Source organism: Carassius carassius, chromosome 5 (genome assembly GCF_963082965.1).
Source record: "Carassius carassius chromosome 5, fCarCar2.1, whole genome shotgun sequence".
Taxonomy (NCBI): domain Eukaryota; kingdom Metazoa; phylum Chordata; class Actinopteri; order Cypriniformes; family Cyprinidae; genus Carassius; species Carassius carassius.
In genome coordinates this window covers 36,823,271-36,849,103 of record NC_081759.1, presented here as the reverse complement: position 1 = coordinate 36,849,103, position 25,833 = coordinate 36,823,271, and the positions used below count along the sequence as shown (strand labels likewise).

Sequence of the window (25,833 nt, the reverse complement as noted above, 5' to 3'; positions counted from 1 at the left end):
TTGGTCAGATACACGCTGATCTCGCCCAGAGAGAGTGTGCGTACTTAAAACATGTCTCCTCTCACTTAAACTGCGTCCTGAGCACTCACAACTCTCTCTATGCTCATGTGCTAGATATTAATTATTTTCGCACGTTTTTATTTCTAGCCTTTTACCGCGTGCAGTGTGGACGCTCTGATCCGTTAATATGGGCTCGGAAAAAAGGCAAATCACAGACAGTGTGTGAATCTGGAGTTAGGCTTATGCCGGTCTGTTCTGTTCTCGCGCTAGGCGCTTTGCATTCTGATTGGATCGGATAGCATACTGCGGGAGGTCAGGGCCGCGGAAAATCGTGCTATAAAGCGATTTAGCAATTTTATGAAGATTTCGATTAATCACAAAGCCCTAGAGTGAACTGGCAATGAACAGAAAATAACTCGGACTGGCACCGCTCAGCAAAACCAGATCCAGGCAGAGCTCGGCAGCGGATAGACAGACAGTGAAGCAAGCATCAGGAGGGAACATGTTGACAGCCATTCATGCAGGTTTGAATTTGTTGTTCTGTAGCATATGCAGCAAAAATATAAACTGGTGGATTATTCCTTAGTTACAGTTTAATATTTATTTTTTGTTATTTAATTATATATATGAAATGATGTTATTATGTTATGACTTAGACATTTTTACATATATTAACAATATTATTATTTCTTTTAATAGTAATTGGCGGCCCCCCATCAATACCACTGCGACCCACTAGGGGGTCACAGGTTGAAAAACACTGATGTACATTATGTGGAAAATGCTTGATATAATGTAATATGTGATTTTTTTTTTTTTTATCACAGATCTCTGAATATGAGGGGCCCTTCCTGAATTTAAGGCGCTTTCCTTAGAAATATGAGTGGGCTTACACCTCTCTTTCCTAGTGATACTAAAAGAACTAGATATGGAGCATTTATTACCGACACTGAGCTCTGACCTAAAATCCTCACAGAGGCCAACATCTGTCCATTTTTTTAATTACAGATCTGTTAATGCAATTTTTAAGTGGACCACTTGAAAATTTTGATCACTAGATAAGTAACACAGACAAAATCTGTGTTGGCCATGGGCGTCATAAATGTTTACAATAACAATAAGGCACACAAGTTTTCAGTTAAAGTACAAGTAAAATATAGTAAATTTGTTAAATGTGCCAACAAATTAAAATCATCACCTCTGCTTCCTCTTTTGTAAACTCCAGATTCTTGAGGCTCTGCCAGCCATTCAGTTCCCATTGAAACCTGTCGGACATCACCTACAGGCAGAGACGTACATCATTTAAGTTTGTATCTGTGTACGTACTGGTGTATTTCAGAGCATCTTTCATCTATTCTCTTGGTGTGTATTATAGTGCACGTAGTAGTGCAACAGCAACATATTAAATGGCTGAGATTTGCAGTTTAAAGCCGGAGCTCTCGAGTGGCTTAATCTCCTGTAATGGACTGCGTCTATGTCCGGCTTAAAAAATGGCCATCCAGACATGATGTAAGAAGTACATTGTGTAACTTCGCATAAGCAAATCCAACAGTTTATTTAATAATATATGAAACAGTGCACAGTTCCATATATTATTTAAAACAGAGAATGCAGTATTCTGTGTGAAGTGTATAGAGACAGTATGAATGTACTATAGTATGTTGTTCTGAATTGAGAGTACCTTATGTATATAAATTAGAACAGTAACAAAGAAGAAACTGAAACATAGCAATCAAAATCATCCTGTACAAACAATAATTATTTGTAATTATAATGAGCATTAATTGTGTATACATTTAAAAAAATTCAATCCTAATATTTACTTTTTTTTTTTTACTTTTTCATTTTATACACAAGTAAGTAAGTATATGTGCCGAGTAAAGCGCGTCAGTGAATGAAATGTTACAGTTTTGCATTTTGCTCTCAAACCGGCAGTGCATAGCCTAGATTTATGCATTATATTCGAATGAAATCTTATATGGTATTACAATTAGTCAAATTAGTGCATTCACAGCGGTTAACCATGTTGGTACACAAATGAGCAATCTAAACTTATTTACCCAGCATATTTTTTATTTTGGCCATGCATGCTCACCTGTGTACCACTTTATTTATATGTATTGTTCCTGATTAAATAAATGGAAATTACAGTAAAGAAAACTAAAGTTTATTTGCTTCTTTTTGAAAATAATGTTACAATGCAAAAAAAAAAAAGGTCCTAAAATAGAGCTCATTTTCTTAATACAAAATGTAACTACTTGAGGACATCAATAATAATTACATACAAATAACTTAATTTAAATTAAATTAAATTAAAATCTGTTTACATGTAAATATTATTTATTTATTTTTTCATTCATCTTTTTGCATATTTGTAATATCCAATTGCATCTTCTTACTGTGAGTTGGAGTCCGGTCTCTGCGTCGCAGCCCGGTATTTCTCCCAGAATCCTCTTCCAGGAGGGGGAAGTATTGACCCCCAAGTACTTCCTGTTCTACATAATACCCTGGAGAATCTGAGCCAAACACACCAAACCCACCCCGATCCAGATCATCCTCTCTAAATGAGTGAGAACAAGAGCCAATGAAAGAAAAAAAGGGGAATTACACCAACATGCTAAATGAAATGGTTTGCATACATCTTATATTTCATATGTGAATACCTGTGTCCATAGACAGGGGAAAGAATAAAAACATCATGTCCCCCAGGTATGTCCACTCCAGGTGAGAGTCCCACTGACCCAAGTGTGCTGGGTGGGGTGGGAGAACCACTGCAAGGACTGGTGGACAGCGGCTATCAATCAAAAACATGCACAAAATGGCCTCATTATGAAGCTAATGACACTTTGTTGATGTTATATTAAAGCAATGGAAAAGCTATTAGACATACAAATACCAGACAAGTAAAAACTTTTTTTTTTTTTAATATAGTTGTACAGTATGTTAGGCTGGTGCAGCTACTCAGAGGTCTGTCACACACACGTCTAAAGACCTTTGACTAATGGAGGACCAAGAGTGTGATGATAGTGTTGCCCTTAGCAACCATGAGCGCTGCATCAGTCAGTTAGCAATGAGGAAAAGCATAGCAACAAGCAGCGGACAATAACCCAAGAACAAGAGAAAAGAGAATCAGGTACATTAAAAACTCTGATGGATTTATCAGTAGCAGTTATCAGTGGGCACTGTTTTATAGCACATAAATATTTCAGTACAAATATGTCCTTTTATTCTTTAGTCATTTTATCCAGTTGTTCATATTATATTATAGTGCCATCTCTAGGGGTGAGTGATATACCGGTTGATATGATTAATCTGTAGAAATCTGTTAACTGGTAGAGATTTTCGGCTATCGTCTTTATCACCGTTACAAGCTCACATGATGTTCTGTGCTAAGTGGTCACGAACACTTGTCGTTTACATGCGTTTTTAAGCATTGCGTTTTAAAATCAAGTGGTTTTAAGCTGTTGAAATGCAGTCAGCAGAGAAAGAGAACTCTTTAGTCTACATGCACGTGAAGATGCTGCTCTAGAATGTGTTATTTTTGTTACTTTATGGGCCTTGAACGGTTAAATACACGCACTTGTATGAGTAAAAAATGCCCATCTCTGCAAGTTCCCTGTTAAACACAGTAACTCAGGTCTCAAGTGAAAGCAAACAGCTGTGAAAGAAAACGTGTAACAGTATATTGGATCCGGGGAAGCTCTTAAAGTGACAGCAGTCTAATATTCCTGGAGTCTGTCATTCATGTTAATAAGACAACAGGTAAGAGAAAATCTCTCACTCCTCTTGACTAAATCACTTTTGTAACTTTGATAAAAGGAAACATATATTTAATTTACACAGTCAAGAATATGTAATGTTTCTATCCATTTGATTACTTTATACAATGTAGTATTTTTTTTATTATTATTATTATTATTATTGTCCTGTTGCTTGTAATTAGTTTCAGATTTGTATTTAATCCCTGACTGCTTACTTGTCCTCAATGCTCTTAAGTTTTTGTTTTTGTTTTTTGTCATTTAGGCTAGTTTAAGTTTTTGTGTTATTGACACTGGTGACAATAATTAATATAAATTCTGAAATTAAAAAGACCTTATTTAAAGTAAAAATAACTATATTGTGATATACTTTTCACTTTCACATTTTTTTTTTTTTTTTTTATATACATCCTTACCGTGAAATAAAATTACTCATACCGTAATATATGATTTTGGATATATTGCCCACTCCTAACAGTCTCCATTCAGTAATTCACAAGTGTATAATATATCTTCTCTTTAATTGTTTATGTATTCATTCAGGAAGGATTTAAAATCCTCTTTCACCATAAGTTGATGTGTAATTATGTCAATAAGCATTATGTCCTTTAGACCACCAATGTGGATTTATTCATGAGTGAAGGTCCATTCCGCTCTGCTGTGTCGTGACTGTGAGGAGAGTACACACGTGCAAGCTTTAACTGCATCTGTCTGATACTTGTACCCAGAGAAACCACGGAACTCTGGTTGCCATGGCAACAAGCCGTACAGAACTCATTCACTGCTCTGAGATGCACTCATACGCACACGGTACATATTAAATAGCTACACTTGAACGAACACATTGAACCATCCTAACACACACACACATACCTGCAGGGCGAGTGGTTTCCAGCGGGCGTTCTTCAGCAGTGCAGGGGTGGAGCCCAGAGTGTTCTGTGGCCTCTTCTTCAGTGTGAGGATGACTCCACCCGGATCCTCACGGAGACAGTTGACCAAATTCTTCAACTGCCAGCCCACCTGAAAGATAGAGATGATTTAGAAATAAAAACTAAATATAATTAAATAAATAATACTAAACTACCCTAGAAAGAAAGAAAAAAATATATATATGCCACAATTTATTTAAAATACATTTATTTCATATACTAAGTAAACTTAAAATCCATATTTATTGACATATCATGTAAGACTTACTGATATTTGACTATAATTAAACTTTATTTGGAGTATTTCTTAATTACACAATGCACATTTCTTAATATTATGCGTGTTTTAAAATGTGTTTTAATATTAATTAATTAAATTAAATTAATTATTAATAAGAATTGTGTGATCTCTGTATAACATCAGTTTTTAAATGCAAGATATTTAAAGTGTAGCTGAAGTATACTTGCAATAGTTCCACTTTAGCACAATCATATACTTTAGTAGGACTTCAACACTACTTCCGCATAATTAAAGTGCATTAAGCAAAAAAATTTACGTTCCAGTTTAGCAGATTTTTAGTATACCAGTTTAGTATATCAAAAGTACAATTGCAAGGTAGTTTTATTAAGCACATAAATATGTAAATGTATTTGTAGTGTAAATAGCACAAAATAAATGTATTTCAAATACATTTTTGTATATATTTTTTCCACAAGGGTAGTAGTGTGAAAGATTAATATTTTGCAAAAATTAAAATAAAAATTGAATTTGGAGTACAGAGAAATGGTGGCTGAGGATTAAATTATTGATGGAAGCCCCACACATGAGAGATCAATAATTTGTTTCCTCATTTTATTATTTCGTTTCAGCATTTTCATTAAAAGTGGTCATGTTGTAGTAATTTGTTGAACAAATGGCCACATTTTACTAAAACAAGGGAACCAGTTAACAAGTTGTGGAAACAAATTCTTAATTCGTGGACATAATTTGACTAAAAATATGGAATTAATTCTTAATTCATAAAAACAAATTCTTAACTTGTGGCCACAATAAATATATTTTTGTCCACGGGACTCTGTATATTTATCACCCCAAAACAGGTGTCACTTTCTTAATGATTTCCTTAATGAAAGATATAATTTCATATAGAGGAATTTTACATTTTCATACATGTTCATGATAGGCTTCATGAGATCCACCTGAAAACCCTTGAGCATCAACTGATCATCAATCATACCTGCACAAACATTACTGCACATATGCTCTGATGCAAGGTCAAAACAGATGTCAACCATGCAATGATACACACCACAGTTTGGTGATTGACCTGAATGACCTCGTCACCGGCGTGGATCTTCTTACACTGATCTGCAGGAGACTGCAAGAGAGATATAGCGAGATTAATAACCCTGCTCATTATAGAAATAGATTGGACACCATACATGCCTAAATGCTGACCTTCCCTATAAGGAATGTTTGAGGGTCTTTTAATCAAAATCTCACTCATCCGGGCTGCATTTCCCAAAAGCATTGTAAGCCTGAGAAGATCGTAGAGAGCATTAGTGCCAGTGGTTTCCACAATCAACAAAGCATACAATGCTTTTGGGAAACACAGCTCTGCTAATTTGTTCTGCCTGTATACGTAAATAGCTAAACATTTAAATCAAAGAATATTTTCATAACCTGTTTAAACACAGAATGCAGTCATAAGATGATGATTCTATGCATTAGTGACAGTCTGCCTTGGGCAACCCTAGATTAAATGTCTTTTTCAAGGATACAATGGTAGACACAATCAAACCTTTTGGGGTTTGAACAATTTTTTCCAAATGTTTAACCAATGAACCATTCCACACCAGTCCAGAATATTAGTCAGTTGATTTTGCATTTGCTCTGATGTTTCGTTCTATAAACTTGATGAGGAAGACCGTCCATTCGGTGAACAGTAAATGTGCGTTAAGAGATAGAAATAAATTAATTCTGTTTTTTCAGCAGCTAAAAAAGGCATGTAGCTTGAGTCCAACCAAACTGAACACGTGTATAAATGATTTAACAACAGCACTGGAACAATCCTCCATTCCAAGCCGCTCTGAAATCAAGTGCCTGCTCTCTGCGGATGACCTGGTTCTGCTGTCCCCACAGAAGAGCTGCAGAACAGCATGTGCTTCATACAGCAACACTGACAATCTGAAGGAAACCAGAGCTGGTTTTCCTACAGATAAGAAGTCCTATCTCACAGCATCAGAAAATAATAATGATCTTTAAATTGACATGGGTTTAATCTAGGTGTTGAAGAACTCAGATGGAGCTTTACATAGGTCCCTATAAAACCTTTTTTTTTTTTCGTTTTAATGATTCAATTACATTAATCAAACAGCATGCCTAATTAATTAAAATCATGAAATCTTGCACAATTTAAAATCAATTTGTTGAAAGCTTAGCAAAAATAACATTTTTAAGTCCCTATGAAACATTTTCCCGAAAGCATCTCTGAATAATTTTTTATAAGAATTTTTTCATAATAAGTTTAAATGACCATCCTGGCATTCCCTGGAGGGATTCTCCAAAAATAGTGGAAAGAAGTGATGTGTACAGCTGTTTATAATTTTAGGCTTTGGATTGGGGGAATTTATATGAGACAGGTAAAGAATAAATCCAGCTCTGAACTCACATTCTCTGTGGTTCCAGTGATCACATGAAGACCGTCATATGTGGACTTGATGTACATGCCCTAAAAAGAGGAAAGAGGCCGATATCAATCATAAAATTAATCAATCATAGTGCAGCACAGCTAGATTTATACAGATTTTTCAAACGGTGCTGAAGTGTATCATTTCTGTCACTAAATGGAACTGCAAAAACAATGAGTGTTTTTAAACAGTGTTCTCATTCTTGCTATTGGTCATACAAACTGACAGTTCAGTGTATTTGGAAATACGTGATAGTCATATTTACAATTGTGAAACTCTGAATTCTAGATGATACAATGTACAAAACAGCTCATAGATAAGCGCAAACTTAATCAATCAACTTACAGTGTTTGCTTTAAAAAAAAAATTGTTGTTAAGTGCCAAATATATTTAATATATGCATGACATACAATAATAACGAATCCTCGACACAGAGATATGAGATTCAGGTACACTTTAAGGCAGCATTTGTCTACAAATAGTTGTCTCTTAATGTATAACTCTGCATGTGCATTATTATCATATTTCTGTGGATTATAGAAGGGATATTGGCATTTTTTTCTCACCAGGCCCTCGCTAGGCATCACATTCGTCAAATGGACAACCTCTAGGTGGGCAGACTGTGACACCAACGAATCAGACGACAGTGAAATAATGTGCTCACAGATACCTGATAGAGTCTTGCACTGCAAAGAGAGATAAAGACAGAAAGACAGACAGTGTTGTCAGTTTTACAATAAATCTCTCAGTCTAATTATAGCTGTTGAACTGGAAAGGAACAGTGAACACTGGCAACACTGCATCAGTACGAACCGTTCACATGAAAGGCATTCAGCGCCATGAAATGTACCCATAATGTATAATGAATCAACATTATTAAGTCATATGCTCCATTCAGGTTTATTAATGCTATATTCTTTCTTTCATCTTTTTCTCTCTATTTGTCTCCAACCATCTATTCCTCCCTCCCCCTCTTTCTGATCTACAGGCAGTGATCCTGAAGGGAGAAAAATTCACAATCTGCATTATTCAAGGTATCCAACCTTAGGCTAAACACACACATAACAGCTTTTTGCTTCAGAGCTGGCTAGATACATGTGACTCTACAATCACGTTTTACTTGTGAGTGTGTGCTTCTTCACTTTACTTGTAAAAGACTTCACAACTACTGTATAGTAAAATTATACTATCAAATTAAGTCTTATAACCAGCCTGTAGGGATAGAGGATGTTCCTCACTTGTTAAAAGCGTTTATAAAGTGGCCAAATGATGTCTATGTTAATGTCTTATAGGACATTTTCTTTACCTAGAAGTAGGACTTAGACAGTTTCACAAATCAAACAATACACACCTAAAAGGTTAGGTAAAATATGTTAGCCTGAATGCATTATAAGTCACTTTACTTTTTTCAAAGTAATTGCCTGTGGTATTCCAAATTGGATGTTCTCAATACAGTTAATCTGGAGTTTACAAATTTGTGTGTGTGAAAAGACTTTAGAAACACTTACCACATGTAGAATCTTATTCTCAGTTTCATACACTGTGCAGTCCTGAGAGGAAAAGAGAAACATGTACATTGAAATAATAATAAATGACTGTGCTGTTTGTGTGTGTTGAATACCAAAACACTCACACACACACACACACACACACACCTGCTGTACTATTGTGGTTAGCTCTAGACAGAGCTGAACAATGTTGTTCTTCAGCACTGAGTACTCAGAAACACTGACAAATGGAGACCTGCAAACAAAGCAAAACACACACGAAGAGATGAACACAAACAACTCCATACCAATCAACAAGAGTTGACCTGACCCAGGCTGGATTTAAAAGCTACGTTTTTGGATACTTTCCATTATACAAGCAAACATTAGTTTGCTTTCCATCCCTTATTTTGGGCAGCTTATCCAGGCAGTTTGACTCACTTTTGATTCATTATCATCAAGTGCGGTTCAGTTCTATGATATTATATGACTGTCGGGTTTGTTCTGTTCAGCCCAGGTGAGCTCATGCCCTGTTCAGATCTGTTTAAGTACCTGTCCAGCCAGGCTAGTAGATTTTTAGCTGCTCCAATGAGGTCAACGACTGAAGTCAGGAAGTCGTTGGGAAGGCGTCGCGACACCCGTCCATCATAATGTCCCCCGCGGCGGCGGCCCGTGATGAAGTTCTGCAGATTCTTAGCGGATGCATTGAGTTTGTGTGACAAAGTCCGCAAATTCTCGGTCTCTAGACCATAGTTCTGCAATGGGAGATAACAAATGGTCGAGGTATTTATACTACCATTCAAAAGTTTGAAGTCTTTAAGATTTTTTATTATTTTATTAAGCAAGCATGCATTCAATTGAGCAAAAGTGACAGTAAAAACTTCTGTGCTGTTTTCAAATAAATGCTTTTCAAATCTTTATATTTATCAAAGAATGCTGAAAATAAAGAATGTATAAAGCAGCACAAGTGTTTTTTACTGTGATAATAAGAAATGATTCCTGAAGACAGAAGTAATGGCTGATAATGATTGATTTCAAAATATATTTAAGCTGAAATTGTAACAATATTTCACAATATTATTATTATTATTATTATATTTTTCCTCAGTGAGCAAAAAAAGATTCTTACATGACATTAAAAAAAATCTTACTGACCCCAAACTTTAGTGTATGTAGTTAGACAAATCCTGATACATGTATTATTTTAAAATGTTCTTTTCACTACAAATTCCAATATCAGTTTTGTCGAAGATAGTCTGGGTAAACCAGAAGTCAATCTTATGGCTGATTTTATCATTGAGACAGTGTGTAAGTGTAAGAAGAGGAAAAACCCATCAAGCTGCATTCTCACAGCATGTACAGAGGGTCATCACTACACGTTAACAAAGTTACTCAGAAATAAAAGACTGCCTACACTGTGAAATGAAATAAAGCACACAATCAAGTCTCCATTCATATCTGGCAATGGCACTACTCAGAATAAATGTCATTTTCTCAGAACTGCTGCTTGGAGAGGATGGAACTGCAAAACCCATCATTTCTGTGAATCGATAGGCTGAATAGTTCAATCATTGGACCATTCTGATTCACAACTGTTTCAAAGCTTTTAGTGGCAAACAGAAGATTTTCTCACATTTCATTCGGGTTTGTTTATAGTATTAATCAGCTGGACCCAACAACAGGAGGGGTTTTCTGACTCTCAATTTTTTGTTTGTTGGTACCTGCAGCACTGATGTGTCATTATATAGTCCTGACTATTGTTCTCTTATCTAAGCACCACAATCGCTGCATAAATTAGAGCCACAATGCATATTAATATGCAGACACCCATTAAATGTTCCAACCATTATTATAAATAGATCCTTATATAAATAGGTTCAACAGTAAGATCTTTTTTATGTTGTTCATGGCACCTTCTTAAAAGCTCTCCAAGGCATCTTTAGAATTGAAATACGTTCAGGTAGCTATGTATGTAAGAAAAAATAGTGAAAGATTTTAAAAGAACAAACCCTTTAAGGTCAGCAGAATCCTGTGAGGATTTAGGAATGATCTGGTGACAGGTGACTCTTGTTTTAAAGAAGGTTCAATGCAACATTTATGAGGAGAAAAAGACTTTGAGATGGTGCATCAAAGGGCAGCCATTGTGTGTTTTTGTTTTTTTAATTCTGTTCACCTCACGATACCCAATAACATATTCCAACGAGATTCTGTAATGCATTTTTTTTTTCTATTGTGTAGACTGCTGAAAAATTAAGTATAATTTTTAGGCTGAATTTAATTTATGCATTTAATGAACTTTGGATGTGCCTCACATGGTCTGTGTCACTGCATGGTAATATCAGGGATGCTAAAATATTTCTGTTGGGTCTTGTGAGGCATGCACTTTTTTCAAATATTATTTTCTTTTAAAGCCCAAACCCTAATTTTAGCTAAGTGGTTGACAGGCTGGTAACTCTAATGTACAGTAGGGGAAATATTTATTTGATCCCCTTCTGATTTTGTAAGTTTTCCCACTTACAAAGAAATGAAGGGTCTGTAATTTTTATGGTATGTTTATTTTAACGTATAGAGACAGAATACCAACCAAAAAATCCAGAAAAAACACATTATATTAAGGTTAGAAATTGATTTGCATTTCAGTGAGTGAATTAAGCATCTGATCCCCAAGCAAAACATGACTTAGTACTTGGTGCAGAAACCCTTGTTGGCAAGCACAGAGGTAAGACGTTTTTTGTAGTTGGTCACCAAGTTTGCACACATCTCAGGAGGGATTTTGATAGATTCTCTCTAAATCCTTAAAGTCCATGTAAAGTCAATATTAAATGTGTGTTCTGAGTTTATTCCCACCACAGAAAAACCACCCAGTCAAATTTGAATCCTAAAAAAAATGGCAAGTGAATAAAATAAGCTATCAAGATCTTGACAAACATAAGCAGTATTCTCTGCTCTCAAATGCTGGGGGCGTGTCCGCTGGCAGCACTGAAACCACGCCCACGCTCAACTGTCTTCCTCTGCAGCTTATTTAAATGAGGAGAGCAAGCTGTTTTGTTAATTATTGCAACCAGGTATTATGCATTTACGTGATGGAGGCATATAAAGCTAGCAACATCTAAGTGGTGTTTTTTCTATTTTTCTTGAGCCACTCCCATCCATAATCTTGTCTCTGACATCCTTTGCCAGCTCTTTGGTCTTACCCATGGTGGTGGCAGAGGTTTGAATGGAAGATACAGATTGTGTGGACAGATGTCTTATAAACCTAACAAGCTGACATTAGGAGTAACTTCTGAAAGTGACAGGACTAATCTGTGATCCACATGGGCACATAACCAACCTGTGGGAGCCAGAATTCTTGCTGGTTAGAAGGGTTTAACTAACTGAAATGCAACCTTTATATAATGCGTTTTTTTCTGGATTTTTTGGTTGATATTCTGTCTCTATATGTTAAAGTAAACCTACCATAAAAATAACAGACCCTTCATTTTTTTGTAAGGGGGCAAACTTACAAAATCAGCATGGGATCGTATAAATATTTCTCCCACTGTATAAGATACCATTTTAACAGCACAGCGTGCTACAGGCGTCCTGAGTTTGAATCCCGATTTGAGGACCTTTCCGGATCCCATCCCCTATCTCTCTACCACTTCACTTTCAGTTCTGATCTGTCCAGTCATAATAAAGGTAAAAATGCCAAAAATAAATCTTTAAAATATATACCATTTTAAATTCATATTGTATATTTTATATTTTTGTAGTATCATTATTAATTTTATATTTCTATATTTAATATATTTACTTTAAATCGAAGTCTGTAGAAACAGTTATTTCAATGTTAAGTGGTGTTATTGTTTACTATTATAAAAAATTAGTAAAAGTTGATTTCATTACTTTAAATTAAGATAAAAATGTAACATTTGTTATTAAACATTTGGATAAAATGTCAATATAAAATGACAAAAATGTTCAAGTTGTTTGCGTTAACGTACTAAAATTACGGACTAAAATCTAAATATAATCAAATTAAATATAAATTCAAATGAACTAAACTAAAAACTCATAAAATGTCAAAATCCACATTTTTTTTTACTTTTTTTTAAACAAAATTACAAAAATAATAATAAAAATATGAAAATTAAAAAGAAACTAATTCAAAATAAGTCATCGCTGTTTATATTTATGAAAGCTATTTCAAAAACCTTTGACAAATTAGCTGTCGTCTATGATCAGATCTCCAATTGTTCTGGACCCCATTTACATTTATTGCTGTCCACTTCTTCTTGTTAAACTCCATCCGGCTCTTTACTAAAAAACCTGAATTCTGCTTCTGAGATGAGTTTGCATGAACAGCAGTAGGGATGTTATCTCCTCCTCTCTCCCTCTCTCTCTCTCTCTCTTTCTCTCTCACTCTCTCTATGATGCATGAATTCCTCCCGCAGCCAATCAAAATCAAAAACGCATCTTCCCTTCCCTCCACACACTCACTCCTCTTTTTGTGTACTGGTTGGGAGATCCCCGCTGGGTGCTAATCATTCAGTGTTAAGCGGAGTTTGATTAAAATGTCTGTTGTGTCATTAATACAAAACAAACACATCATTATCACAGCCAGTCTCTTTTACACACACACCAGTGCGCAGAGTAAGTCCACAGCCTCCAGAATGAGCTCCTGGTGTCCGATGCGGGTCACTCCAAGCTCTTCCAGCTCCTGATGGGTGATGTGAAGCAGCTGCTCTCCAGTTATCTGCTCTCTCTCAAACGTTCTCATATACTGCAGCAAACAATCGTCCAACCCTGAGAGATTGAAAAGTGCAACACAACCATGTGATCAATTCATTTATGTCATGAAATAAACTTAAAACGTGACCCAGTGTAATGGTGCTTCTCTCCATACCGATAGCTGTCATTAAGACGATTAATACACAACGCTCACACACACAAAAACACTGCATGCACACAGTAAACCTGCCAGTGATGTCAAGTGGCTAATTCCTGTAACAGTTTGTGCTTTATCCTAAAAAAAGATGATACACCACTTAGTGATTACAGACACGTCTCTCAAAATGAGACACACACCTGCATTTCTCTCTCACACACACACACACACACACAGACACACACACAAACGTTCTCTGGCTGAGAGACTCTTCAGATGGAACATTAAGAACTCGGGGATACACACACGCTCTGTCCTTCAGAACCAGCTCTGTGGTCTCAAATGCACACAAAAGATAACCTGTGTTCGTTTCCTGACTTGTATGTGTGTGTGTGTGTGTGTGTGTGTGTGTGTGTGTGTGTGTGTGTAGGATGTCCTTCAGCTAAACAGACTCTCTCTCGTGCTCATTCTCTTCATTCTCTCGTTCTGCTCCAGCTATACGGGCTGCTTGGCAACCGTTGCTTAGAGACGGGGAGGTAAGCCTGCACAGGGAATGATAAAGGCCTCCATTTCCTACACACACATACAACACATCCATACTGGAAAGGCACACACATACATACATTGCAAACATAGACGTGCATTTCACACACAAGATGTTTTAACAGCTAAAGGAGATTTTTGTGATTTAAGGAAGCATTTGTAACATCCAACAGAATTGCACACGGTTAACGCTCCCCCTGTATGCCATTGGTTGGATGAACAGACCATTAGGTGGGAATGGTGTACAGTGGTATTAGAACAGTAGAACAGTAGTATTTTTACTAGCTGAAAATTGGTTTTAAGTCAGTTAGTTCTATCTTTTGCTGTAGTATAATTGGCAAAATGAATGTTTGGAAATGTAAACTGACACACTGCAGCAAAAGATGCAAATAACTGATTTTTAGCTGGTGAAAATACCAGTGTTCTCATTATTTTGGCCACCACTGTATTTCTGGACTAGGTTTTATAAAAATAAAAATTAAATATTTAAAAACATATTTCTATAGCATATTTTCCCTAGTAAAAAAGAAATATATATTTTATAAAAAACATTTATTTCATACTAAGTATAGCTCTCTAGTGTAGAGATATGTTTAACATATCTATTAACATATTTACTGACATATGGTTCTAAACTTTTTTATATAAAAATTATTATTACTTTATTTGCAGTACTACTTGTATACAATGCACATTTTTAAATATTAAGCCTAAAATGTGTTTTAATTTCACCATTGATCAGGATTGTAGATCTTTGAATAACAGAAGTCTTTAAATGCAAGATATTTCAAGTGTGCCTGAAGTATATTTGCAATAGTTCCACTTCAGCACAAACAAATATACTTGAGTATATCTTTAGCTGCACAATAAAAATGCACAAAATTAGTTGTTCCAATTGAGCAGACTTTAAGTATACCATTTTAGAATAATAGAAGTACAATTAACTATGTAAATATGTAAATGTATTTTAAGTATACTTACTCTTAAATAAATGTATTTCAAATAAATTTTAGTATATTCATTTTTTACTACAGTGGACATATTTTATAAAATATTATATAAAATAATTTTAATATAACTTAATCGAATTTCACCAGCCAAATGTGCACTGAAATTGTTAGTAAATTTCACAAATAATTATAAAGAAGCAGCAACACACTGAATTAAACAAGAAACTTTTAAGTAGAAAGAGTCAAACTGAATGTTCTCAAAAGCCAAACCCAGCAGTCTTTGTTTTATGGGTAATAAAGGTCCATATTTTGATTTTGGGAGTCCTTAACAACAGGCTGACATGCATGTAAGGTCAAAAAACACTTTCATTGTCTTATAATATGCATTTATTTTTACCTTACTTGCTCAACAACTCCCAAACACTGGCTCAGTGATTCTTTTTTCCAAACCCCTCCTTTGCATGACGTTATTCTGCGGTGATTGGTCGATTGGTCTCATTTTCATTTCATCATGACTCTGTAATGCCTGATAAAGCAGTGTTTGTGAGCGCAGTGCTGCTTTGTGTACAGCGTTACCAGGGAAACAACTATTTTACCGCTCCAAAAGCGGCACCTAGTGGCAAAGAATGAATCTGCATTTTCATTCAGACCAACGCGAAAAGTCCAACAAGTGGGCGGGCAATATGCTAATGTTTCATGATGTCCTCAACAGGAAACGGCTTGGGATTTGTTTTGAAAAAGACTCGATTCAACGATTCAGAATCAACTCTTTCTTTTGAGAGACAATCACTTATATATAATTCACTTAGAGTTGTTACACACTGCATGAAAGGGAATTTAAAAAAAATAATCCATAATAGGGGCACTTTAAATCTTTGAAATATCAGTTGTTACAGTGTGATTTTTAAGTGTTAGATCAGGTAGAAATAGCTCACAGATGTATAAACTGCCCATTTTTACATTTGTCCAGTGTCATTGTCTCTGCATATTAAGCTAGAACTGCAGAGAGTACTTTATCATAGTAAAAATGCTTATTATCATGCATTATTTCATTAAATTCTTTGTGAGTATAGCCTCCTTTGAGACACACACACACACGCACACAATCTCTTCAAGTCCACGCTTCTGGTTTACAGCCCACCATCTCACATCTGTGCTAAAACATTACTCCACGCTGATCTAAGAACAGCTGACGAAGGGAAAATGTATCAGGTCCCTCCCACTGAGAGAGGTGAGTCATCGTGAGGAAACCCCTTAGAAAAGGATCAAAAGAAACACAAATGCTCACAAACATCCAAGCAGTCCATGCTGCTGTTTCATCTTCTGATACACCCCACTGTGGACACCAGACATCTTGGGATCATTTTTTGAAATCTGTTCACCATATGTATTTAAAATTCATCGATCATGCCAGTTGAGCACACATGAAACGTCATTAATGTTGACTCTCTGCTCTCTAGTCTTTTCTTTCATGATATCACCAAAACGTTCTACAGCCCCACTCCATTAGAATCTCTTTTATATTCTCTATTAGACAATAAAGACAGTTATAATGTTACAAAAAAATTTTTATTTCCAGTAAATGATATTTTGAATGTTCTATTCATCAAAGGATCCAGAAAATAATATATTACATTTTTCACACAAATATTAATCAGCACAACTGTTTTCAACTGTGGTTGTAATAATAAGAATGAGTGCAAGAAATGAGTGTTCTTTATTGGTGAGAGAACCTGACCTTGAGAGCTTCAGGAAGAGCAAGTAATGAGTGATAAAACACTCAGTTCAGATAAGGTTAGGAAGAGCAGAGTACTTTCCCCACCAATGCAGTCAATTTGTTTTGGGTTTATTAAACTGAAGGCATTCATCATATAAGTTATTTTGCAGTGCTTGAAACAGCACAGGAGAGAATGTTTAAATGGAGTCTATCTTCTAAATTGACCTGACCTCTTTGGTTTTGAGTTCACCTTTATTCTCATGTCCCCTTTAGACAGCCAGTCTGTATTAAGAACCACTGTGTTCTTAAAAAATCCCAGTGTTATTTCATATTCAGCCTTCCAGTAGCTCATAGTAGAACACAGTGGTAGCAATGCCAAAGCCACGGGTTTGATTTCCAGGGAAAGCAAGAAATTATCAAATGTGTACCCTGAATGCATTGTAAGTCACTTTGAATAAAAGCATCTGCTGAATAGATGTGAACATGTCCTGGTGAAACAGCATGTTCTAATGTGATATTTTAAAGAGTGCATGTTTTTTTCCCTTTCAAATACATGAATAAAAAAGATAATGGCCTCAAATTTAACATGAACTAAAAGCCATGAATGTCCAGATTTAGATTCTATGGGTCTGCTTTAATTGTGCCCTACAAAGTTAGCTTGATGAATAGATTTGCCAAATTGCAGTGAAACTGAATCTCAACTACAGGTTCTAAAACATTATCTCTTGAATAAGAAAAATGCAGTGTTCAAACTGAATACTAGTATACTGAAAATGCTTGTATGCATTAAGAAACATTCCAAAAAGAAATATGCTATTTTTTTCAAACACGATCACAATGCCGTATATATATACATATACATACAGCAGGTAAAATTAGTATTGAAAGTAAATATATTTATTAAGGTGCTTTTGACATGAACTTTTCACCAGTTGTCGGAAACAACCAAAGTAATCCATATATACAAAGAAAGTGAAATAAATAAGTTCAGTGTGTAATAAAATGGAATAACACAGGGGAAAAGTATTGAACATGCTTACTGAAATTCACGCTTATACTGTTTGGACAAACTAGTCGCATACGTTGCTCAGGTTTGATTTTGACCCATTCTTCCATACAAACAATCTTTAAATCTTGAAGGTTGTGCCTCTTCTATAAACTATAATCTTTAGTTCTTTCTATAGATTTTCTATTGGATTCTAGTCAGGTGATTGGCTGAGACATTCTACCAGCTTTACTTTCTTTCTCTGAAACCTAATGAGAGTTTCCTTGGCTGTCTGTTTGGGATCATTGTCTCGCTGAAATGCTACCCTCATTTCATCTTCATCATTCTGGTAGATGGCAGCAGATTTTTATCAATAATGTGTCCGTACAGTTTTCTATTCATCCTTCCTTCAGTTATATGAATTTTGCCAGTGCTACACCCTGATGTTTTGGGGTGATGTGTAGTGAGTGCCATTTGACCTCCAAACATGGTGTGTATTATGGCATCCAAAGAGTTATTTTTGTCTCATCTGACCAGACTTTATTCTCCCAGTATTTCACAGTTCATGCAGCAAACTTTAAATGAGCTCCAACATGCTTTTTATTCAGCAATAGTGCCTTGCTTGGTGAGTCTGCATACAGGACATGGCGGTTGAGTGCATTACTTATTTTCTTTTGAAACAATTGTACATGCTAATTCCAGGTCTTTCTGAAGCTCTCCACAAGTGGTTTTTCAACTCTTCTGATAATTATTTTCACTCCATCAGAAATCTTGTGAGGAGCACCTGGTCATGACTGGTTTATGGTGAAATTATGTTCTTTCCACGTCCGGATTATGGCTTTATTGCTCTCTGGAACAGTATGTTTTGCAACAATAAGGTTGCGAAGGTCTTGAGAAAGCTCTTTGCTTTTACCCATCATGAAATGCTTCTAGTGTGACACGTTGGTCATCAGAGGAGGAGTAGGATTACTTTCTAATTACTGATAGATTTCAGCTGGTGTTTTGGCTTTCCATGCCTTTTTGCACCTCCCTTTCTGCATGTGTTCAGTACTTTTATATATATATATATATATATATTTTTTTTTTTTTTTTTTTTTTTTTTATGCAATGTCTTAAGTTTTTAATTTTTGGCAGTCCGATTAAATACTCAGTTGAGTCATTATTTCTTCTGATGTATTTATTACACAGCAAATTAAAGGTAAGGTTGAACACTTTCTATTATAGGATACAGTATTTAGGGCAGTGAGCTCTATTGTATAATGCACATTTTGGCAAATCTATTACAGCTCATCCGGGATTTCCATGCTTACAGAATATGTGCACGCTATATACTGCAGAAAGAGTGAAATCAGTGTGATAGCAGTTTTTCTGAAGAGGCAAAGTAAAGTGGTAATTCCCCACTGACAAGATGGGCTTTTATTCAAACTAAAAACATAAATTGGACTTGATAAAACAGAGCTATGGCATTCCTTTTTCCAAGGATAAAAAATGTGGAAGTATGGTCTGTAGTTTTCTGTTATCTGGCAAACTTTTGCTGACAAATAAATTGAAATCTCTGCGCAGGCAACACAGGGAAAAGTACACATTGTTCGTTAACAAATACTACTTACATGTAACAACACAAACCCAGTTACAAATCTGAAAAGTTATGCTTTAAACGCCTGACCAAGGCCCTGGTGAATTGGTATTTAACCCTAAAATATGAAGAGATAAAAACAAGTTGAATAGGTTTGCAAATGAAATGCCTAGGTCTCTGGAAAGATTTTATTAGATGAAACAGGTGCACCACTAGGGCTTATGGACTGTGCACTCAATGTGTTAAAAGAGAACAGTGGAGATAAATGCTCTGATAAGCGACAGTAGAGTAGCAGTAACAATGAACCCTAGGAAGAACCACTGCAGACAGATAATCTCCAAACAATACATGTTGACAATGTTTTTTTTTCTTTGTTTGATTGTTTTTCTGTTAAACTAAACACTTATCATCGCTACAACCAATATTTAATGCATCCTTAAGGAATAACCTCAACAACAACAAAAAAATCACTGAACTCCTGAACTAAATGCAGAGCCAAAGTCTAACTGTCATCTTGGGGTTTAAGACCCTATCATATGTCAACCTGCATGATGATTTCTCAAATGTACTGTAAGCTGTAAAGGTCAAAACTGGGCACTCAGCAGAGTTTTATATTACAAGATGTCTGTAATGTTAGAGGAGGCAGATTATCATTACAGACATCATCAGCACATGCCACATCTCTGCACAATTGCAAGTTTTTTTTTTGTTTTTTTTTTGGCATTCTACCAAGGGTAAAAAATGAAGAATGAAATATACACATAACAGAAAAATGGCAATGGCAGCTAGCCAAAAACTGGAAATAATAAATACAATTTAGGATAAAAAACAGTACACAATAAACACAAAAAAGCAAACCAGTCATGCTGCCAGACATTTGATTGTGCAGGATCTTAAACAAATTTGATGCAAAGTTTGAAAATAGCAAGCATGCATGCCGGCAAACTGACCCTGGAACAGGTGCTCTGAGGTCTGACAAAGTCTTTGTCAGCAGTAATTGTGAAAATTATGCACAAGCAGCTACTTTACAGTTGCACCTGAGACACTGAACCGAGTTCCTGAAAATGGAAACCGTCCTGCGCAACTGGCCGTGAAACCTAGTTCTCTAAAATGCAGAACTAATCAGTGCTCCTGCACTGCTTTTCAACAGCATATTTTTAATTTTAGGCTATTTTATTTAGTTTATGAATTTGAAGTCTGTCAAGAAGTTATCTTTTGTTTGAGATATCCTCCCAGGTTTGTACACAAAAACAACAGTGTATACAGATTTGCTAACAAATGACTCTTATGAACCAGTCCTTTTCTATTAATCAAAAACATACAGCACGATCGGGGTAGTCTGATTCACAAATAGTTTGCCTCTTAACAGCTATCTCTTTTCAGTGAACTAAAAACATACAAATGATTCTTTATGAGCTGGTTCTCTTTAGTGAATCAAAACCAAACAGCATGATCAGTGTAATCTGATCTACGAACATATGATTTTTATCAGCCATGTCTTTAAAAAAATTAGTTGGACAGGATTTACTGAATCCTGCGAACATTGTGTGCGTAAGATTCTGAAGGAAACACAGATTCATTGATTACATTAACTTACATGGCAGTAATACCAATAATAGCAAAGAAAGAGAAAATTATCCATCTATGGCATGAGAGCCATATAATGGACTTGAATCTACATGCACCTAAAAAAAAAAAAATTTATTACAGTAAGGCTGTTTTGGAAAAAAAGATCACAAGCATTATTGATTCTCCTGTGTACACGTATTCATTATTAGATTGGTGGCAAAGGCTATCTGACCTTTGAAATTCTCATTTGGTAGAGAATATGAGCAGCTGAATGTCATGTGCACTAATGCCCTTAAACTTCACTTCAGATTACGTCTGATCTCGCTGGTATTTTGGCCCTCTGTCTCTCAACCACAGCTGCTCCATTATGTTCTACTTATAGCATCTGTGTATCATCCATCAGTGTGTCTTTACATGTCATCTGAAGAGGAACATGTCATTGATGGTAAAGGATTTCCAATCAGGTGACTGTGTTGCTTTTTAAAATGTCATCAGTGTTTCCCAAACAGGAAAGGCCAAGTCCACATCCCTGAGCTATGAGTGCATGTCAAAACCGGCACGGTGTGCATTCCTGTCTGGAAGCAGCATACGGATACTCTCTCTTGCTTTCTTCTGGAGAGTGTGTATTTGTGTCACGGTTGGTAAACCGTGATCTCTGGGTTTTGCACTATGTGGGTGAAGTCTGTGTGTTACGCGTCAGCACTGATTAGTTTGTGGGCGTCTCCGTTAACTGTCATCAGCAACAGCTGTCACTCATTACTCATCCCTATATATTGGCTTGTCTAGCGTCTTGTGTTCATGAGAGCGTTGTTTCATGTTTGTGACCTGTGCTTTGCTTTCTTGTGTGTTTCTGCGTTGGATGTCCGTGTTTCCCCGGAACCCCGTCCACTCTACGCAACCCACCACCAAGCAACACCACTTACCTTCGGCCCGCATCCCCGCAGTTCCTGTGTCACCCTCTCCTGCTGCCAACTCACCTCCGCCTTCCGGCTTCATCATTCACCACCACCATCTTGGACTGTGCATTCCTCCCAGCGTTATTTGTGTCTCAGTATTGTATTGTTTCATTGTCTTCATTAAATCTCATTTATCTCGCACTTGCTTCCTGCCACTCCTTCACCCAGTCGTTACAATTTGGCTGTTTTAACCTATTTGCCTTAAAACTAAGTATAATTGTGACCTTCTCAATAATAAGGTAATTTATACTCAAATACATAACTATGTCAATTCTGGTTTTCCTAGTACCTGAATAGACAGTAGTACATATTTTTTTGTCATTAATAATACTAATATTGTAAATGAACTATGAAGTAACCATTCTAACATGTCATAGCATATGACAAGAAGAAAAACAATTGTTACCAGTGGCATACATGTATATCTTCCAGTTTTCCTAGTTCTAACTGAATATACAGTAGTACATATTTTTCTGTTTTAATTCTACTTCAATTTCTATTTTAACTGAATTTTAAAAGAAGTCATTCTGACTAGTGATTAAAATGATAGCGATATAACAAGTAAAAAGCAACTTTAACTAGTGAACTAATGAGAATTGTTGCTAACCATTGGGACAAACACTATAGGCTCTTATAAAAATAAGTACATGTAAGGGTGAAATAGACAATAAATATTAGGATTCTTATTAGTACATAAGAAATATGTAGGTCAGCTAGTATATATACTGTATTGTTTTCTAAATAAAACAAAGATCATTGGAGTTTATACAAGGAAATGCTATTTAAATTTTTATACTTCAAAATGTCACATTTAATGCAATGTGGGTAACACTTTATTTTACAGTGTCCTTGCTATACATGCTACATGTACTTATTATAATAACAATAAATTATGCACAATTGCATGCAAGTAACCTTAAGCCTACCCCTAATAATATAGTAAGTGTAGCTAATTAATATTACTCAGTACTTAAATATATAATTACAGTGTAACAAGGACACCGTAAAATAAAGTGTAACAATGTGTTAAATACTGTTTCTTTGTAATTGTGAAGATTGCTAGCAATTTCTGAGTGAAAATTGTTTCTACAACATTTTTAGTTACTAAACAGATATAGGTAGCAGTACTATCAAATTCAAGTAAGAAATGTACAGTCTGTTCTCAGTAGTTATACTTGTGCAAGAGACTAGAAGCAAAGCAATAGGCACTATATGAACTGTGAAAAAGTTAATAGATTGTAGTCAAGCATTGAAAGGAATTGAAACAATTTCTAGTACATCTGAAAAAAAGAAGATACTTATATTAAACCCTATCTCGTCACATAAACAGTGATATAAGTTATTTAAAGGAATAAATGTTCGCAATGGGGGCACTGTTAAAGCTCAGCTGGCTTCCACAGATACCGTCATCCCTCTTCTAGTCCCTAGATTACGCGCATCTGCAGCGCAGCACAGCGCGTGACGGCCTGGTTCTGTCCATGGTGCTAGTTATCATTGCGCGAGGGGGAGATTTATTCACTGAGGCTGGAAGCAGCCTCTCTGTTTCTTTCTCACTGTCACTATCTGCGTGCGCATGCACGAATGCACGTATGTGTGTTTGTTTAGGCGCTGTATGAAAACGCCATAACGTCCTTTGTGCCATTATAACCATTTTGGCTAATCTTTTTGCAAAACAGAACACGCATACCTAGACCACACGCACACCCCCTCTAGCGCGACGCGTGTAGCGCTGTGCGGATCACACACACCATGGTGCGCCGAGCAGAGGCGCAAAATGGCACACAAGCACGATCAATACCTCACTCTTCCCGCTCACCCATTCATCTCCCACCGGCTATAGGTCATGCAGAGACACTGCAGGGGGACATATTTTACCTTTCATCCAGTCCAGCACCTGCTTTGGGGACCATTTGCTGATGGGTTCCATGACCAGCGCCATGGCTGGTGTGCGTTGATTTCTCGGTTGAATTGCGTATGGAACGCGCGGACCATCCGAACCCAGAGAAAAGAACGGAACCGCCGTTAGATCACAGGGGCACATGTGATTCCGTTGCATTGACGGAGCCTCGCTGTTGGATACATCCTCGCGGAGGACTGCGACGGTGAGAGATCCACGCTCGCGACTCTTCCCGGCCCCCCCTCCAGCGCTCTCTCTCTCTCTCTCTCTCTCTCTCTCTCTCTCCAAAGTGATCACCTACTTCTCCAGTCTACCGAGTGGAGATCCAGAGGGGAAAATATGTCTCTCGCCCCCCTCCCTTCCGCGCTCACAACGCTGCAGTATCACATGGGTCAGCGGTTCCGTGAGCGCGGGGACTGTTCGGTGACACTACCGATAAACGCTGAACAGCTCAGCTGGGTCCGATACTGAGCGCGACAAGCAGCCGAGTGCTTTGCAAACGACTACTTGGTATGCGTGCTTGTATGCGTCTCTCTCTCTCTGGGTTGGACCGTTTTGGGTCTACGCGAGCTCGCTCCTGTGTCCGCGTCTGGAAAATTTATGCGCGCCCGTTCGCTTACGTCACCGCAGCCCAATATCACTCGAATAGCAAAAGTCGGAGTGTGCGCCCGCTGGAACTGCAACCGATCGAGCCAGGGAAACCGGGTCACCCGATAAAATAGACAGAGAACCCAAGTCTGAGCTGCTCATCAAAGATCGGAAAGGCACAGAAAGACAATCCTGGGGCTCTGGTTATGGAGCAGTAACAGATAAGGACGACCGAGATTACAGAAAGAAGAAACCCTTTAAAATATACTTTTAAAACACATGTGCCTCTAAATATGTACAGTCTTTGGGCCCATATTGGTTTAATATAGGCTACTTTTCTCTAAAATATTGATTTAATGACAGATGTAACCAAATGAAAATCACTAAAATACTTTATTCATTAAATTTAATTATGCATTGTGAAAAGCTATGCAAATATATTATTTGAATTATGCATTGTTTAAATAATTTTTTAAGATGATAAATAGAAAGAAATAAAACTGCAAAAGCTTTATGCCTTTTTTATTTCAAAATGTCATTTTCTTTATTATTTATTTTTTCATTTTAAGAATTGCATCCTTTAAATTCAGTCTTCGGTTACATAAAATTCGAGATAAAATTCGAATTCATTTTAATTCAGAGGTTATAAAACTTGCCACGAACATCTCAAAAGAGGGTGTTGAGTTATATTGTCTATAAATAGCATTTTTTTAAATGTAATTTTGAATTTTTTTTAAACGTAGCAGAAATGGCCATCACATCATTGACCCATATGCATTTAAATTGCTGTCCCGTACCACAGGACATCAAAATATGGCAAGGGAATAGAATGAACGTTTTTCTAGCCGGGGCCGTTTCCAGGATTAGTGGAGAGAGAGAGAAAGAAAGAGAGTTGTCCATCTGGTATTATGGTTTACCACATGGTGCCAGGCTAAAGAGCCCGTTTAGATGCCCACAGAGCAGCTACAAGAGTGTTAAGTAGCCATGTTGGCACAGAACAGATTAAGACACACACACGCAAACACATTTACAGTTAACAGTTAATCCTGTTGATGATGCTGTGAGTTTGTCTTCTGTGTATGGTGCCAGGATATCAGCATGTACACACACACACACACACACACACACACACACACACACACGGCGCATTAACTGTTATGTCGGTGCCTCCCTAAATGTGACGTCAGAATGACGTCAAATCAGTATGTCAGCACATTCATAGTAGTAAAGGCATTTAGGTTTTATTTCTTACATCCATTACTACATTAAAATGCAATGCTTAATATAACATATCTGAATGCAGTGCGTGTACTTAAGCTA

At 36.5% G+C, this 25,833-nt stretch overlaps 1 protein-coding gene across 2 annotated transcripts in view; it reads right to left on the bottom strand.

The window, feature by feature from the left end:
- Positions 1-24,695, bottom strand: part of LOC132141520 (connector enhancer of kinase suppressor of ras 2-like) — a 40,714-nt gene extending 16,019 nt beyond the window's left edge. Inside the window, exons 1-12 of one of the 2 annotated variants that reach the window (XM_059551093.1) lie at positions 23,904-24,695; positions 13,487-13,650; positions 9,418-9,620; positions 9,034-9,121; positions 8,887-8,928; positions 7,945-8,064; positions 7,360-7,419; positions 5,998-6,066; positions 4,632-4,778; positions 2,664-2,794; positions 2,400-2,560; positions 1,199-1,279 (exon numbers count right to left, since the gene is read on the bottom strand). In XM_059551093.1, coding sequence (XP_059407076.1) covers positions 1,199-1,279; positions 2,400-2,560; positions 2,664-2,794; positions 4,632-4,778; positions 5,998-6,066; positions 7,360-7,419; positions 7,945-8,064; positions 8,887-8,928; positions 9,034-9,121; positions 9,418-9,620; positions 13,487-13,650; positions 23,904-24,084 — 1,447 coding nt within the window. In that variant the 5' untranslated portion in view covers positions 24,085-24,695. The remainder of the gene's footprint in view (positions 1-1,198; positions 1,280-2,399; positions 2,561-2,663; positions 2,795-4,631; positions 4,779-5,997; positions 6,067-7,359; positions 7,420-7,944; positions 8,065-8,886; positions 8,929-9,033; positions 9,122-9,417; positions 9,621-13,486; positions 13,651-23,903) is intronic. The other variant, XM_059551095.1, reaches the window with a different exon arrangement.
- Positions 24,696-25,833: the final 1,138 nt, after the last annotated feature.